Source organism: Amphiura filiformis, chromosome 15 (genome assembly GCF_039555335.1).
Source record: "Amphiura filiformis chromosome 15, Afil_fr2py, whole genome shotgun sequence".
Lineage (NCBI taxonomy): Eukaryota > Metazoa > Echinodermata > Ophiuroidea > Amphilepidida > Amphiuridae > Amphiura > Amphiura filiformis.
This window is the reverse complement of record NC_092642.1, coordinates 6,671,951-6,684,721: the sequence shown is the minus strand read 5'-3', so window position 1 is coordinate 6,684,721 and position 12,771 is coordinate 6,671,951. Positions and strand designations below refer to the sequence as shown.

Below are 12,771 nucleotides of genomic sequence, written 5' to 3'. Positions count from 1 at the left end.
CTGTAGAATCGATTAGTGTCAAGAATAAAAGTTCTTTGGATTAATATGATTAAAGGTATCATGGTTAAAAATGAGTCGGTATCAAGTCCATCTTCATTTACCAACTTAAGCCAGTCAATCCTGAAAACTAGTCGAGCAGGACAAATCACATTAGTCAAGCCAGCTGGACTAATCAAAAACTAGTCCAGCTGGCTGAAAACTAGTCCAGCAGGCTTGACTAGCTTGAAATACTAGCTTAAGCTAGTCAAGCAGGCTTGACTAACCAGTTTGACTAGTTTAAAGCTATAGTCCAGCCTGCAATTGTCTAGTTTAAGTTTTCAGTGCAGAAATAGACAGAAATAGACAGACAGACAGACACCCATACACACAGACTGGGCAGACACCCAGACAGACAGGCAGGCAGACAGACAGACAAACATACAGACGATAGATATTCATTACACAACAATACGGAATTCAAAGAAGTTGTAACAAAATTGTTAACAATGTAGTTTTACCACTTCTCGGATTCCCATTGTCTAATAACTGCATTGTTGTAGAAATAAAGATGGGGAGGGGAGAGACAGAGACAGAGACAGACAGACAGACAGATAGACATTCGTAAGACAAAAAAAATTCAAAGCTTGAAGTTGCAACAAAATTGTTAACAATGTAGTTTTACCACTCACCGGATTACCAGGCATTGTCTAACTGCAGTGTTGTAGAAATAAGGAGAGGGAAGATAGAGGGAGAGACAAACAGACCAATAAAGGGGAGAGAGACAGAAAGACATATCATTACAGATAAAAGACACAGAGGAAAAGACTATAGACAGAAATACAAAATCAAAAGTATAATTCCAACATGATTGTTAACATACAACACATTTTTACCACTTCTCGCATGTTATAGAAAGTGCTGTAATACAGAGAGAGTTTATACAGAGAGAGATGACAGGTTCATCCATCTTTTGTGAATATTGATGAAAGAGATATAAAGACAACGAGATGACGCTCCTTGTCATTTTCGAATCCTGAGAAACCAAGATGTTTGTGTTGTACATTGTGGTATCAATGAAGCCTAAAACATTGTTGTTTTCATCTATATATATATATATGTTAATGAATTTTTAAAAAGAGACAAAAATTATGAATAAATTAATAAAACGTACAAAACTGAGGTACACTAGCCTAAAGATTTATATAGTTATATGTATTGGGTGAGATAAATGGTTAGAATTGGTTCTGTAGAATCGATTAGTGTCAAGAATAAAAGTTCTTTGGATTAATATGATTAAAGGTATCATGGTTAAAAATGAGTCGGTATCAACATTTTGTTAACCCCGCAACCACCCTTTTCCTTTAACTTCATATTCTGGCCATTGGCATAATATTTAGTTGGAATATGTCAAGGGTGTCACCATTTCTTGACTGATGTCCTTTATACTGTCTACCCCTAGACAATTATTTTAATTTGTATGAATAGAAAACTAGCTACTTATTGAAGACCAAATTAAAAAGACTAATTTGCGTCTGACGTCAGGGCAAAGGCGCGGCGCGATTGGTTGTTGGCCTGCGCAGTACGGCATGTTTGGTCTGGTTGACAGGACGTCATACATGTCATACGCAAACTATAGTCTTTTTTTTAATTCGGTCTTCAATTATATAGTCATCATCATTGTGTCTGACAATATCGTAACTCTTCAGATTGAGGTCCTTTTGCTCTTCCAGCGATTTACGACACCATCGCAATGTCACATGACATGACATTCGCTGACATGTATTCGTCACTGGATATTGATCCTGATCACCGAATGACTTCTTGTGTCAGCCCTGTAAGGGTAGACATATCATATCATATTGATATGGTAATACCATTGTTAAACATCACAAAAACAGACGGTATTAACCTTTATGCAAAATATGTTCATACATATTACAATCCTATATTTCCCATTCTCCCTCAAAGTTAAGTGAAACCAATGGAGACATATAGGCAGGATAATGTACGTTGATGACAACACAATATTTGATATGAGATGTAATGTCGATTTTCATCCTCATCTAAACCTCACGAGGGAAACCCATACGCATGCGCTGTATATCAATAAAGTATGCTTTGCGGAGCGGAACGGTGGGTTGACAGTTTGAGTGATGCGATCCCCCCGGAGTCAAATTATGCTCATATTTATTACATGATACAATGATACATCGTATGTCAAACTCAGTTAAAATGCCTTAATACACATGCCAGCTGTCGGTCCGCCGCTCGGGCTCACGTACTGTTATATACCGGCGACTCAAATTGGCCGCAGTGGTGGATTATAAACATGGGTTGATGATGTATACGATGACGACGCCATGTATAGTGAGTGGATGGAGCCACTCTAGTTCCGACTTCATCAATTGTCGTCATCTACTGAAGATAGCAGCAACGGTAGCGGCAGCAGCCAAAATTGTTAAATCGGAACTTGATGAAAGTGGGTTGACTAAGGTATTGCTGCTACTTCGTGACATGTTATCGACAATGATTTAGTAATGTATAGCTGTCCCCTTGCGTTGCGGTCTGACAAAATATCAGAATTACTTTGAGAGTTGAGTGATATATTGGTATGACGAATATAATGATAATCCAACCAAAGATGAACCTTTCTAACCCATCATATTTAATATATCATGGGATTTCAGTCATGGTTTTCTTAACATTTAATTTTAATTTTTATTATTGCTGTTTAATTTCAGAATTTCCCTACATTCAGTTTCCCTTTTATATTCTTCAATTTCTGAAACCACTTTTATATTCTTCAATTTCTTATCACGCATAAAATATTAAGAATCCCCGGCTTGGATGACACATATCACGACACAAAACCCCCCGATCCACAACTCTCTCATGATAAGCAATGTGAGAGAATTAGGAAACACACCAACTACTTTACTTCAGGAGTCTGCAAACATCCCGCTTTTCATGCCCTCCATATCCGATTTTGCGTGATCTAATATGTATGCATAGTTAATTCTCAGGGTGCGAAATTCCTTTTCGGCGCGGGTAAGGGCGGACCCTCCTCGGAGCCAAACGATCCCCGGTCCCCTTCATCACTATCTACAGACATAACCCTGTTTTGCCGACAATCACGCTCAGAGGAGTCGTTTTGTTGTGACTAAGGCTGATGAGAGACCGAGATAGGTATACTTTGAAGAACCCGGGCCCCGCGGCCTGCCTCATGTACAGCCTGCCTGCCTTCTTCTCTTCTCACATCCATCTATCTATGCATTTCTAAGTTGCTATCTATCTTCACGTGTCGGTTATTTAGCTCCAAATCATCACTCATCTCGAGGTGCTTATATACAGCGAGCTAGAGCTCAACGATGCAGCTAGTGAGCGAATTCAACTTTGGCTGTCCATATATTTATGTATGCGTCCGCTCTTACCCATTAAATGCTGAAATCTTATATCTACAGAAGAAAAAAGACAAATTCCATTCACTTCATGTGATGATATCTTTCGTTTACTAGCGTAGATACATAATACTGTGATATCTGCATGCTTATGTCCTGTTGATGTAGTCTGGAAGACATTTACTCTATACTAAGCGATTTGCATAAACAAATTCTTCAAAACACGATTTTGACACTTTCTTAGAGATACAACTTACAAGTTATAAAAAATGAAATGAACATGAGCATGAACCGAATCACGTATATGTTTGATGTACTGTTATTAATTAATATTTATGCCTTTAAACATAAAAAATTAACATACCAACTTTATGCATTTGCATTGTCCAACTTGTTTGTTATGTTGGTCACTTCGCTGGCTTTCGTGTAAGTTTATGCCACTATATATGATATGAGCAAGAGATACAAAGACGAAGAAATAAGAGCGTCGAAATAATAGTTTAAGTAAACCCTCATTAATTAACTAAGACAATGGGAATTTTGATCTAAGAGAGTAGACTCTTTCACATAATTACATAATAAGATAATGATTATTTCATCATGTTTATCATTAAATACTAATCATTACACCTCGAAGTATGCGTAAGAGAAGCACTGTAATCTATCAGCCTATAATTGTTACATGGCATGAATAATAAGTACATCATATACACAGACGTGGATATCGATGCAAAGTCAAGAGCAAAGTGGCAACTCATCTTCAACAAGAATTGCTTCGGGCTTTCATCATTGCTAATAAATACGCTACAAGACACAAGACACTTGACAGTGCCTTACCATACAGCTCTGTAGTCTGTCTGCATAGCAGTAGAATGTTTGACAAGAGACTATTTTTGAGAGGTGAAAGGTCATAAGGTCACGCATGATGTTGACCTGAAGCCATCAGGTCAAACATGCCAGGTCAAACTTCTCGGGTACATGTGTAAGTACATGTCATACGATATGACCAAGCTATATTATATATTTTATTACCACTGATTACTTCATTACATATACTTTGTGCATTTATTCTTATTGGCTGCACAATCATTCAGTTCACTAATCGTTATCATGGTCAATTATGTATATCGTTATTTAGTGAAAAGGTCGAAAGTCGACACTTGGGTTCAGCTCCACACTGTCAAATCAGAAAATTTCCTCCAATGTTTGATATAAAGCTCTGACTTCTTCAGGATAAAGTACCTAAGAATGAGACATGTTGGCCGCCCCTTGCCTACTGGTGGCTCTGAAAAGAGCCGTTCACTGAAGACTGCCCCTTGTCAACAATGAACAAGCCGACCTCGCCTATCTGCCGATGTAAAAGGTTTGGTGGCTCTGAAAAGAGCCGTTCACTTAAAGACTGACACTTGTCAACAGTGAACAAGCCGACCTCGCCTATCTGCTGATGTAAAATGTTTGGCGGCTCTGAAAAGAGCCCTTCACTGAAGACTGCCCCTTGTCAACAGTGAGCAAGCAATCCTCGCCTATCTGCTAATGTAAAGGGTTTGGTTCTCTGAAAAGAGCCGTTCACTGAAGACTGCACCTTATCAACAGTGAGCAAGCAGACATTGCCTATAATCCTTAAAGGTTTGGTGGCTCTGAAAAGAGCCGTTCACTGAAGACTGTCCTTTGTCAACAGTGAACCAAGCAGACCTCGCCTATCTGCTGATGCAACTTCAGAGAGTTTGCAGCAAAGTAGGTTGCCCCGTACCACTTTGTGTGATTATGAAATGAATATAAATAGGCTGACCCTTGCCTATGAGGTTGGTGATCATCGACTGACGTCAGATGATCATTTGACGTTTCCATATTTTTGTCTTACGGACGTACTAGTATCTAGAACAGTTTGGAGCCAATAAAAAAAAACACATCAAAATAGGTCTGAAACAAAATGGAGATTGATTCGTTTCACTGTGTTACATGTAATATATTTGGTATTGCATGATATTCCTTGTATTTAAATAATACAAGTCGAACATTTGGAGAAATTGTTTTTCAAAATGGCAGGAAATTTACTGTTTTGACCCGTATGTGGATTGTTAGTTCAATATGTTAGGAAAATAAATTTGCTGCTGATGACTCCATGATTGTATTTTCACCCATAAGGGTACATGATCCGATAATTAGTGACAATAATTTCTTGTCCGCTATTTTTACGTGTGGCGTATTTAGAAATCAAGATACATTATGGCTAGTTAATGGGAAAAAAGGTTATATGCTGCTTATCGTAATTTAAATATTCATAATCATTACAATTTTATCATGAGAGCACTTCTTCACACGACACTGGTAGAGAGCCATGTGTTTCTGCTGGAATTCTAAACCAGCTAATTATGAGAATGGATATATAAACTTATGTTAAAGGACAATGGTATTGCAAGAAGTGGTAAGCTTACATTGATTGGGCATTTGCTGCTATGTCTCTGCATGCTCCATTCTTAACCAAATAACTATAAACACCGGGGAAAATACTGAAAGCTCATTAATATTAGTATATCTTTGACCAGTTTCCCAGGAAACACCAAACATTTTCAACATTATTCGTAAAAGGATAGAAAATGTTGATGTCGGCTTATATATAAAGGGTATATAAAATGTATTGGTATATAAAACGTTTTCATAACAAAAATATTTTTTAAACATATTCTAACATAATGTTATTTATGTGTTGACGAAATATTTGGCAACACGAAATGTTGTTGCAAGGTGTTTTCATACAAAACGTTTAAAACGTTTTCATGACCTTTATAAAACCCGACATTTAATGTCATTAAAACGTTTTTACCAAAGCCCAAACGTAAAATATCCCCCCCAATCGGATGACCCACTGATATAACCTGTTCAAAACGTTTTAACAACGTTTTTGTGTTTGCTGGTTCTCTCTCTAGCTGGGCATGCTGGCCGGGACGCATATTTATTTTCTGTAACCATAATGGGCCGCAATACACTAACCCTAACCCTAACCCTAAACCCTAACCTTTAACTCTAACTCTATAAGATCAGGTATATTGCGGCCATAGGTTGCAGAAAGAAATTCAAAGCGGCCAGGGCGCTTAATTTCTTCAAGCATTGTCTTCCCATTTCGGCCTTTGTTTCGGTAACACAAAAATGCACACATTTTCTAGAATTGTCTATATCGCTGCCAAGGCCTTTGAATCCATCTAAACAAGCCTGGAAGTAAAATGTCTCTCCAAATTACATCTAGAACCTGGTGGCCCCATTAATCCCAATACCAGTACGTTCTGGGCGCACACAATTACATGTAGCTTACGGATGCCTAGGGTGCTACATCGGTACCTAAATTGCCCCTAAACTTGTCCCTTTATTTCTGATTGTTAAAGCATCCAAAGCTACCTCCCTATCAATCTTCTCAACTCTCACATTCCTCTTTTATTTCCCTTTCATCTTCATCTTCCTTCGCTCTCCTCTTTCTTCCGTGATGCTCAGAATGTTGAGCTAGCTGCTGGGTAGAATGTGACGAACTCACTCCATGTTCATCTCCCAACCAATCCATCTAGAAAATGTTCTTAACTAGCCAAAACATTTATCATTAGAACTCTACTCCTTTACTTTCTTCTACTATTTCCGGAAACATTTCATCACATCTTGTTGTTTCTTCTCCATCCCTACCATTCCCCAAGTGCTAGACACATCTGCATCTCTCCTCCCAGACCTCCGTGCTCTTTTCCACTCTCACATCCTTACTTACCGTTTCTCTTTGAAAATAAAAACATCCTCATTAATTTTCCTCTCCGTTTCTTTCTTGTTCAATTTCCACACTTCACTTAGTGGCATTCGTTTCTACCATTTACGTTCACTGTCTACCCGTCATGTTCACTTAATACATTCTGTGTGAAATTTTACGACGACATTTTCCGGCGCGTTTACTCTTCGCCATTGCCTGCTTTGTTTTCTAGACACTTTTCAGTCCCGTTATCTCCATTAGTGGGTTTCTTTTCTTTCCTCTTTCATTTCCCGCTACCCCTTCTCAACTATAGTCTTGTGTTCTCATCCTACTCCATCTTCTGATTTAAACAGTGATACTCTTGACGGCTACTTTCTTCTTACATTTAAGCTCCTATCTTTTCTGTTAATGCTTCAAAACAGCGGCTTCATTAGCTTCCCTCCTATTCGCAGTCAATGTCCTGAATAGCTCCATCTTCTCTTACTCCCTTGTTTTGGTTGGTCATGAAATATGTAAATGATTAAGACAGCACTTAGGAACATGGGGGATTATGTACGATGAGGGATGATGGACTGTCGAGGTATTCAAAGAGAAATGGGGGTACTCAACAGAAAAAGGGGGTAAACTTGTGTGTTGCTGCTAAGTGACAGTTACAAGGTGATGTGATTACAGTGATCGGTTTTGTCATCTCATCGGGTATTTGCATTTTATCTCCAACTTTGTAGCGCCTTTCTCATCTTCTCTGGTATGACAAAATATAAAGCAAAATGCACCTTATTTGAATTCGATGTTGTCACTCAAATGATACTATGTTCCAACATCAAATCCTGAAAGGAGTGAACAATACATAATGGTGACAAATTGCAACTTTTATATTCCAAAACTTATTACTAAAAAAAGAAATACAACACATTAAGGGAAGGGGTATGAACGTTTGGACAGTATTTATTGTGGAACATTAGAGCACATCAGACATATCGAATTGCATTCTGAATACGAAGAATGTCCTTCTGATATCAAATAATTTTGATTTTTTGAAATTCGCAATGTAATATACATTTTATGGCAAATCATTAAAAATTTATATTTTTGATATTTAACAGTACGTGAAGTAAACTTTATAAACCTGATGATTTATACTTAAAGTGTATGTAGGTGGGATGAAAAGCCAACGATTAATTGAAAATTTTGACCTTTCGTATTGAAGATATGGATTTTTTTTCCCAAAACACCAAACAAAAAAAAAATAGGTCTTTTTGGGAAAAAATCCATATCTTCAATATAAAAGGTCAAAATTTTCAATTGATCGTCGGCTTTTCCTCCCAGCTACATACACTTTAAGAATATATCATTAGATTTATAAAAATTATTTCGAGGACTGTTATATATCAAAAATTTGAAAAATATCAAATTTTAATAAGTTGTCATAAAATTTGTATATCGTGAATTACCCTAAGACCGAGAAACTGAAGAAGCACAAAGACGCAAAAAATGCAATCTCGTTGGCAATCAAACAAGACAACCATTTATTGACTTTTGTTTTTAGACCAACACCAAGTCCCTATGATCTCAGCCGTAAAAAGCCATGTATATGAAGGTCAGGAAAATTGAGATGTCAGTGACCAGCGACTGACTCTGTTTATAGCAGTGGCCGCTACCGCAATAATTTTTTCCATAAAACCCCACGTGATCATAACTGCGCGAGGGTGTGCCCCCACCCTGGCATAAATTCTCGGTGTTGCACCTAGAAAAAATCATGGCTAACCAACACGTGATCCACACTTGCCCTAGGGCGTGCCCCCACCCTAAGACTGAATTCCGAGTGTTTTGACCCTGAACCCTGGGATCCTTAAAGCAAAATATAATGGCTGGAATTTCAACAATCAATAGGGTACTGGTGTATACAAGTCAAATGCTCCCAGGCGTGAGTCCCAAGACTCAACAGGTGGTCACCTGAAGTTACAAAGGATAAAATATGTTATTACACGACATGAGTATTATTATAATTCAAGAAAAGAGAATTCAAATCCCACACAAGTGACTTATTTATATATGGAACTTGACACAATCCCCCCCCCCCCCTCCCCCCTTAAATTTGTTTGCTCACTAATTATTTTGCATAAAAATCCCTACACCTCGTCTATAATAATAGCATCTGGCGGATAGACTATGGACTGAGGTCTGTTGTCAAAGTGGACTAATGCGTTTGACAGTGTTTGTTTGAACACTAGCAAGCCAAATGGTGATGGATGAACACAATCATATAGGTAAATGGGTCTTCCATTCTCATTGCGCCTATTGGAAGTAAAATTTCCAGAATGAACTACAATGTGAGCATTGCCCCCCATCTCTTTCTTAATGACCCCATGTGCGTACTTGTTGACATTTCTCATGCATTTTTTCCCTGCCCCCCTGTTTATCTCTTCTGCATAACCTAAGCGAAGCATGATATCTGACCAAATAATTCTGGTGTTTGGCAACACCTCTCTCAACCCGGTCAGGTTCTCTAATACCCTCTGTCTGATATCCCACGTAGGACTTGATAAGATATCATTGGTGCCGACATGCACTATTAATGTAGTGGGGTATGGATTTGTTCTCAAGAGAAATAGCACCCAGTTCACAAGGCCTCTACACTTTCCACCCGGCTTTCCGAACCATTGGACTTCACCACCACCATGTAGCTGAGTGTTGCTTTGGCCAGCCCGGTACACAATGCTGTCCCCAATGACCCATGTACGCGTTGAGCCTGCAGAAAATAAACAGAAAAAACGCAAGCAACTATTCGTGTTTGCTGTGGGACGACCACTTGACTAACATAAACACCAGATTAAAAAGAATTATCAACACTGCCTCTGCCAGCGATGACCAACAGCCAAGCCGGTGATGACCGAAAAGGTGGCGTTGAATACTTCCTCTCTCCTCTGAAAACTAAAACTCCAGATACAAAAGTGATAATTATTAAATCTTCATTCCATTTGCATTACACCGACTCGGCCATCTCAGATGATGACCTTCTTTAAAGCTTAACTCCCTGAAATTAACAATGCTTCTTGTTAAATCATTATCACATAATAATATATTATCATATCTCATAATCATATTTACATAGCCTGTACATACATGTACATACAGGTGACATGAGTGGCCACTCAGGCCTATCACAAGCGCAGTAACCTGTAATACAATTTTTGCTTGTTAATTTTTTATCATGCTCTGTGGTCTTATATATAACTGAAATGCTGATGATTTCCATCTTCCCATAGTTTTTATCATATTCTCTGAAAACCCGCTCATAGATGCTGCTGTAGCTGCTCCGATTCTGAAACTATGTGAACTAAATGAGGAGGGGGGTAAACCTAACAATTTAACCCCTTCTTTCAGCATATGCGAAAATTGGAATGCAGAAAGAGGTTTACCGCTGAAATGAATAAACAGTGGACCACTGCCATTTGGCCTTACTTCTAAATATCCTAACATTGCCTTTACAGGACACAAATCTATGTGCGACGAACTGTCAATTTTTAGTTGTGCTGATGCACCCCTCTGGTCAGTCTTTGAAACCCTTATCTTTACAAACATATTTGCTTCTCTAATCTCAATGTCATCCACAGATATCATGCGTGTGGAGTCCCCGTTCGAGCTTGCGCATGTAAATTCCCCTACTCTTAAAAACCCAAAATATGCAAGCAAATAAGCTGCCTTAAACAATTTTAACTCATAATCAGACTTGCATGTGGATGTCAATTTTGCTACAATATTTCTTAACATAATGGGGCTAATTGGAAGTCTACAATCTATCCTAGGATTGGACCGCCTACATCCTTCCTTTAATTTTTTAATAAGAAAAGAATCTGTGGGATCAGCCCATCCATTGATCTTGTGCACAAAAGCAATTGCCGATATATGTGAATTAATTGACGATGGCGCACACTTTTCCATTGATAAAATGAGATATACGACACAATTTGGTTATGACATATTGGCCACTCTGATCCTAATTGATAACAATTCCTAAAATCTATAAATTTCTCTACATTCCTTTTATACACGGCCCACGTTCCCGGAGCCAATGAAGCCCGTAAAAGACGCTGAGATTCTCTCACTAGAGCGTCCAAAGAAACTCTGGCACTGGAGTGGCCGCTGGCTCTGCTTGTGGTGCTACTGCTCTGAACCGGTTCATCTGAAATCGAGACAGAGCGTCCGCAATATCATTAACCTTGCCTGGTATATGCCTTGCGCAGAATGCTAGATTTAGTTTTAAACATTGGAGTACAAAAAATCTAACCAATTTCATAATTTGTGGGCATTTTGACGATTGTTTGTTAATGATTTTGACTACGGGCATGTTATCCGATCTTAACATAATCCTCTTCCCCGTAAGCTGTTCTCCCCATAAAACCACTGACACCAGGATTGGGAAAAATTCTAGCCATGCAATTGAACGATTTTTGAATTTTGCATTTGGCCACTTGCCCTGAAACCACTTGCCTTGGAAATATCCGCCGAATCCAATTTTCCCACTTGAATCTGTAAATAATTGTAAATCACTTTCTACAAACCAAGCTTGCTCAGGGATAATTGTTGTTCCATTGAAATTGTCAAGAAAAAGTAACCACATCTCCAAGTCCCTTTTTGCCCCGGCAGTTAATTTTAACTTGCACCAGGGTCTCTTAATACCACATGTGATATTGATCAGTCGCCGTAAAAATGCCCTGCCGGGAGCAACTGCCTTACAAACAAAGGACAATGACCCTATTACTGATTGCAACTCTCTTAGCGTAATCGGAGATGTTTTTAACGCATTTTGGACCTTTTTCTTTATGTCTGATAGTTTACCTCTGGGGATGGAAATTATTTGCTTTACTGCATCGATCTCTAGACCCAAATAGGTCAATTTTGATGATGGACCTACAGATTTGTCTTTCGCTAAGGGAACGCCCAAGTTTCCACATACCTCTTCGAAAATTCTTACAAGTCGGTTACACGATGACTTATTACCTAAATCCTTCGTGCCAACAAAGAGGAAGTCATCAGCGTAGTGTGTGACCTTATCTGACCCCGATTCTCTTTTGACAACCCACTCAATGAAAGTTGAAAATTTTTCAAAAAGAGCAGGCGAGCATGATGCCCCCATGGGCAATGCTTTATCAACAAAGAACTGATTGTTAAGCTTCATCCCTAACAACTGAAAATCCTCCGGATGGACAGGCAGAAGACGAAATGCTGACTCGATGTCAGCCTTGGCCATGAGGGCGCCCTTCCCCGTACTTATCACCAATTGCACTGCCACATCAAAACTTGCATATTTTACAATACACACATCTGGGTCGATGCCGTCATTTATTGATTTTCCCTCAGGGTATGACAGATGGTGAATTAGTCTTACTTTACCAGGTTCAGATTTCGGCACTAATCCAATTGGAGACACCATTAAGTTTGAAATAGGCTGTTTAGAAAAAGGGCCCGCTAGGCGTTTCAACCGTACTTCTTTCATCAACTTTTCATTTGCCTTTTCTGGATCTAGGTCAATTGACTTTAAATTAGGTGCATCCTTCCAATACCTCTCCCTTTGAAAGCCCAATTTAAACCCAAACCGAAATCCTTCCCCAACACCGTGGCAGATTTTCTATCTGGATATAGTTCCAACAATGGTATTAAAGTTTCCAA

At 38.7% G+C, this 12,771-nt stretch overlaps 1 protein-coding gene across 1 annotated transcript; it reads right to left on the bottom strand.

Moving 5' to 3' along the window:
- Positions 1-11,206: 11,206 nt before the first annotated feature.
- LOC140172087 (uncharacterized) lies at positions 11,207-12,535 on the bottom strand. Its single transcript, XM_072195434.1, has one exon. The coding sequence runs from the start codon at positions 12,533-12,535 to the stop codon at positions 11,207-11,209; it is 1,329 nt and encodes a 442-aa protein (XP_072051535.1).
- Positions 12,536-12,771: the final 236 nt, after the last annotated feature.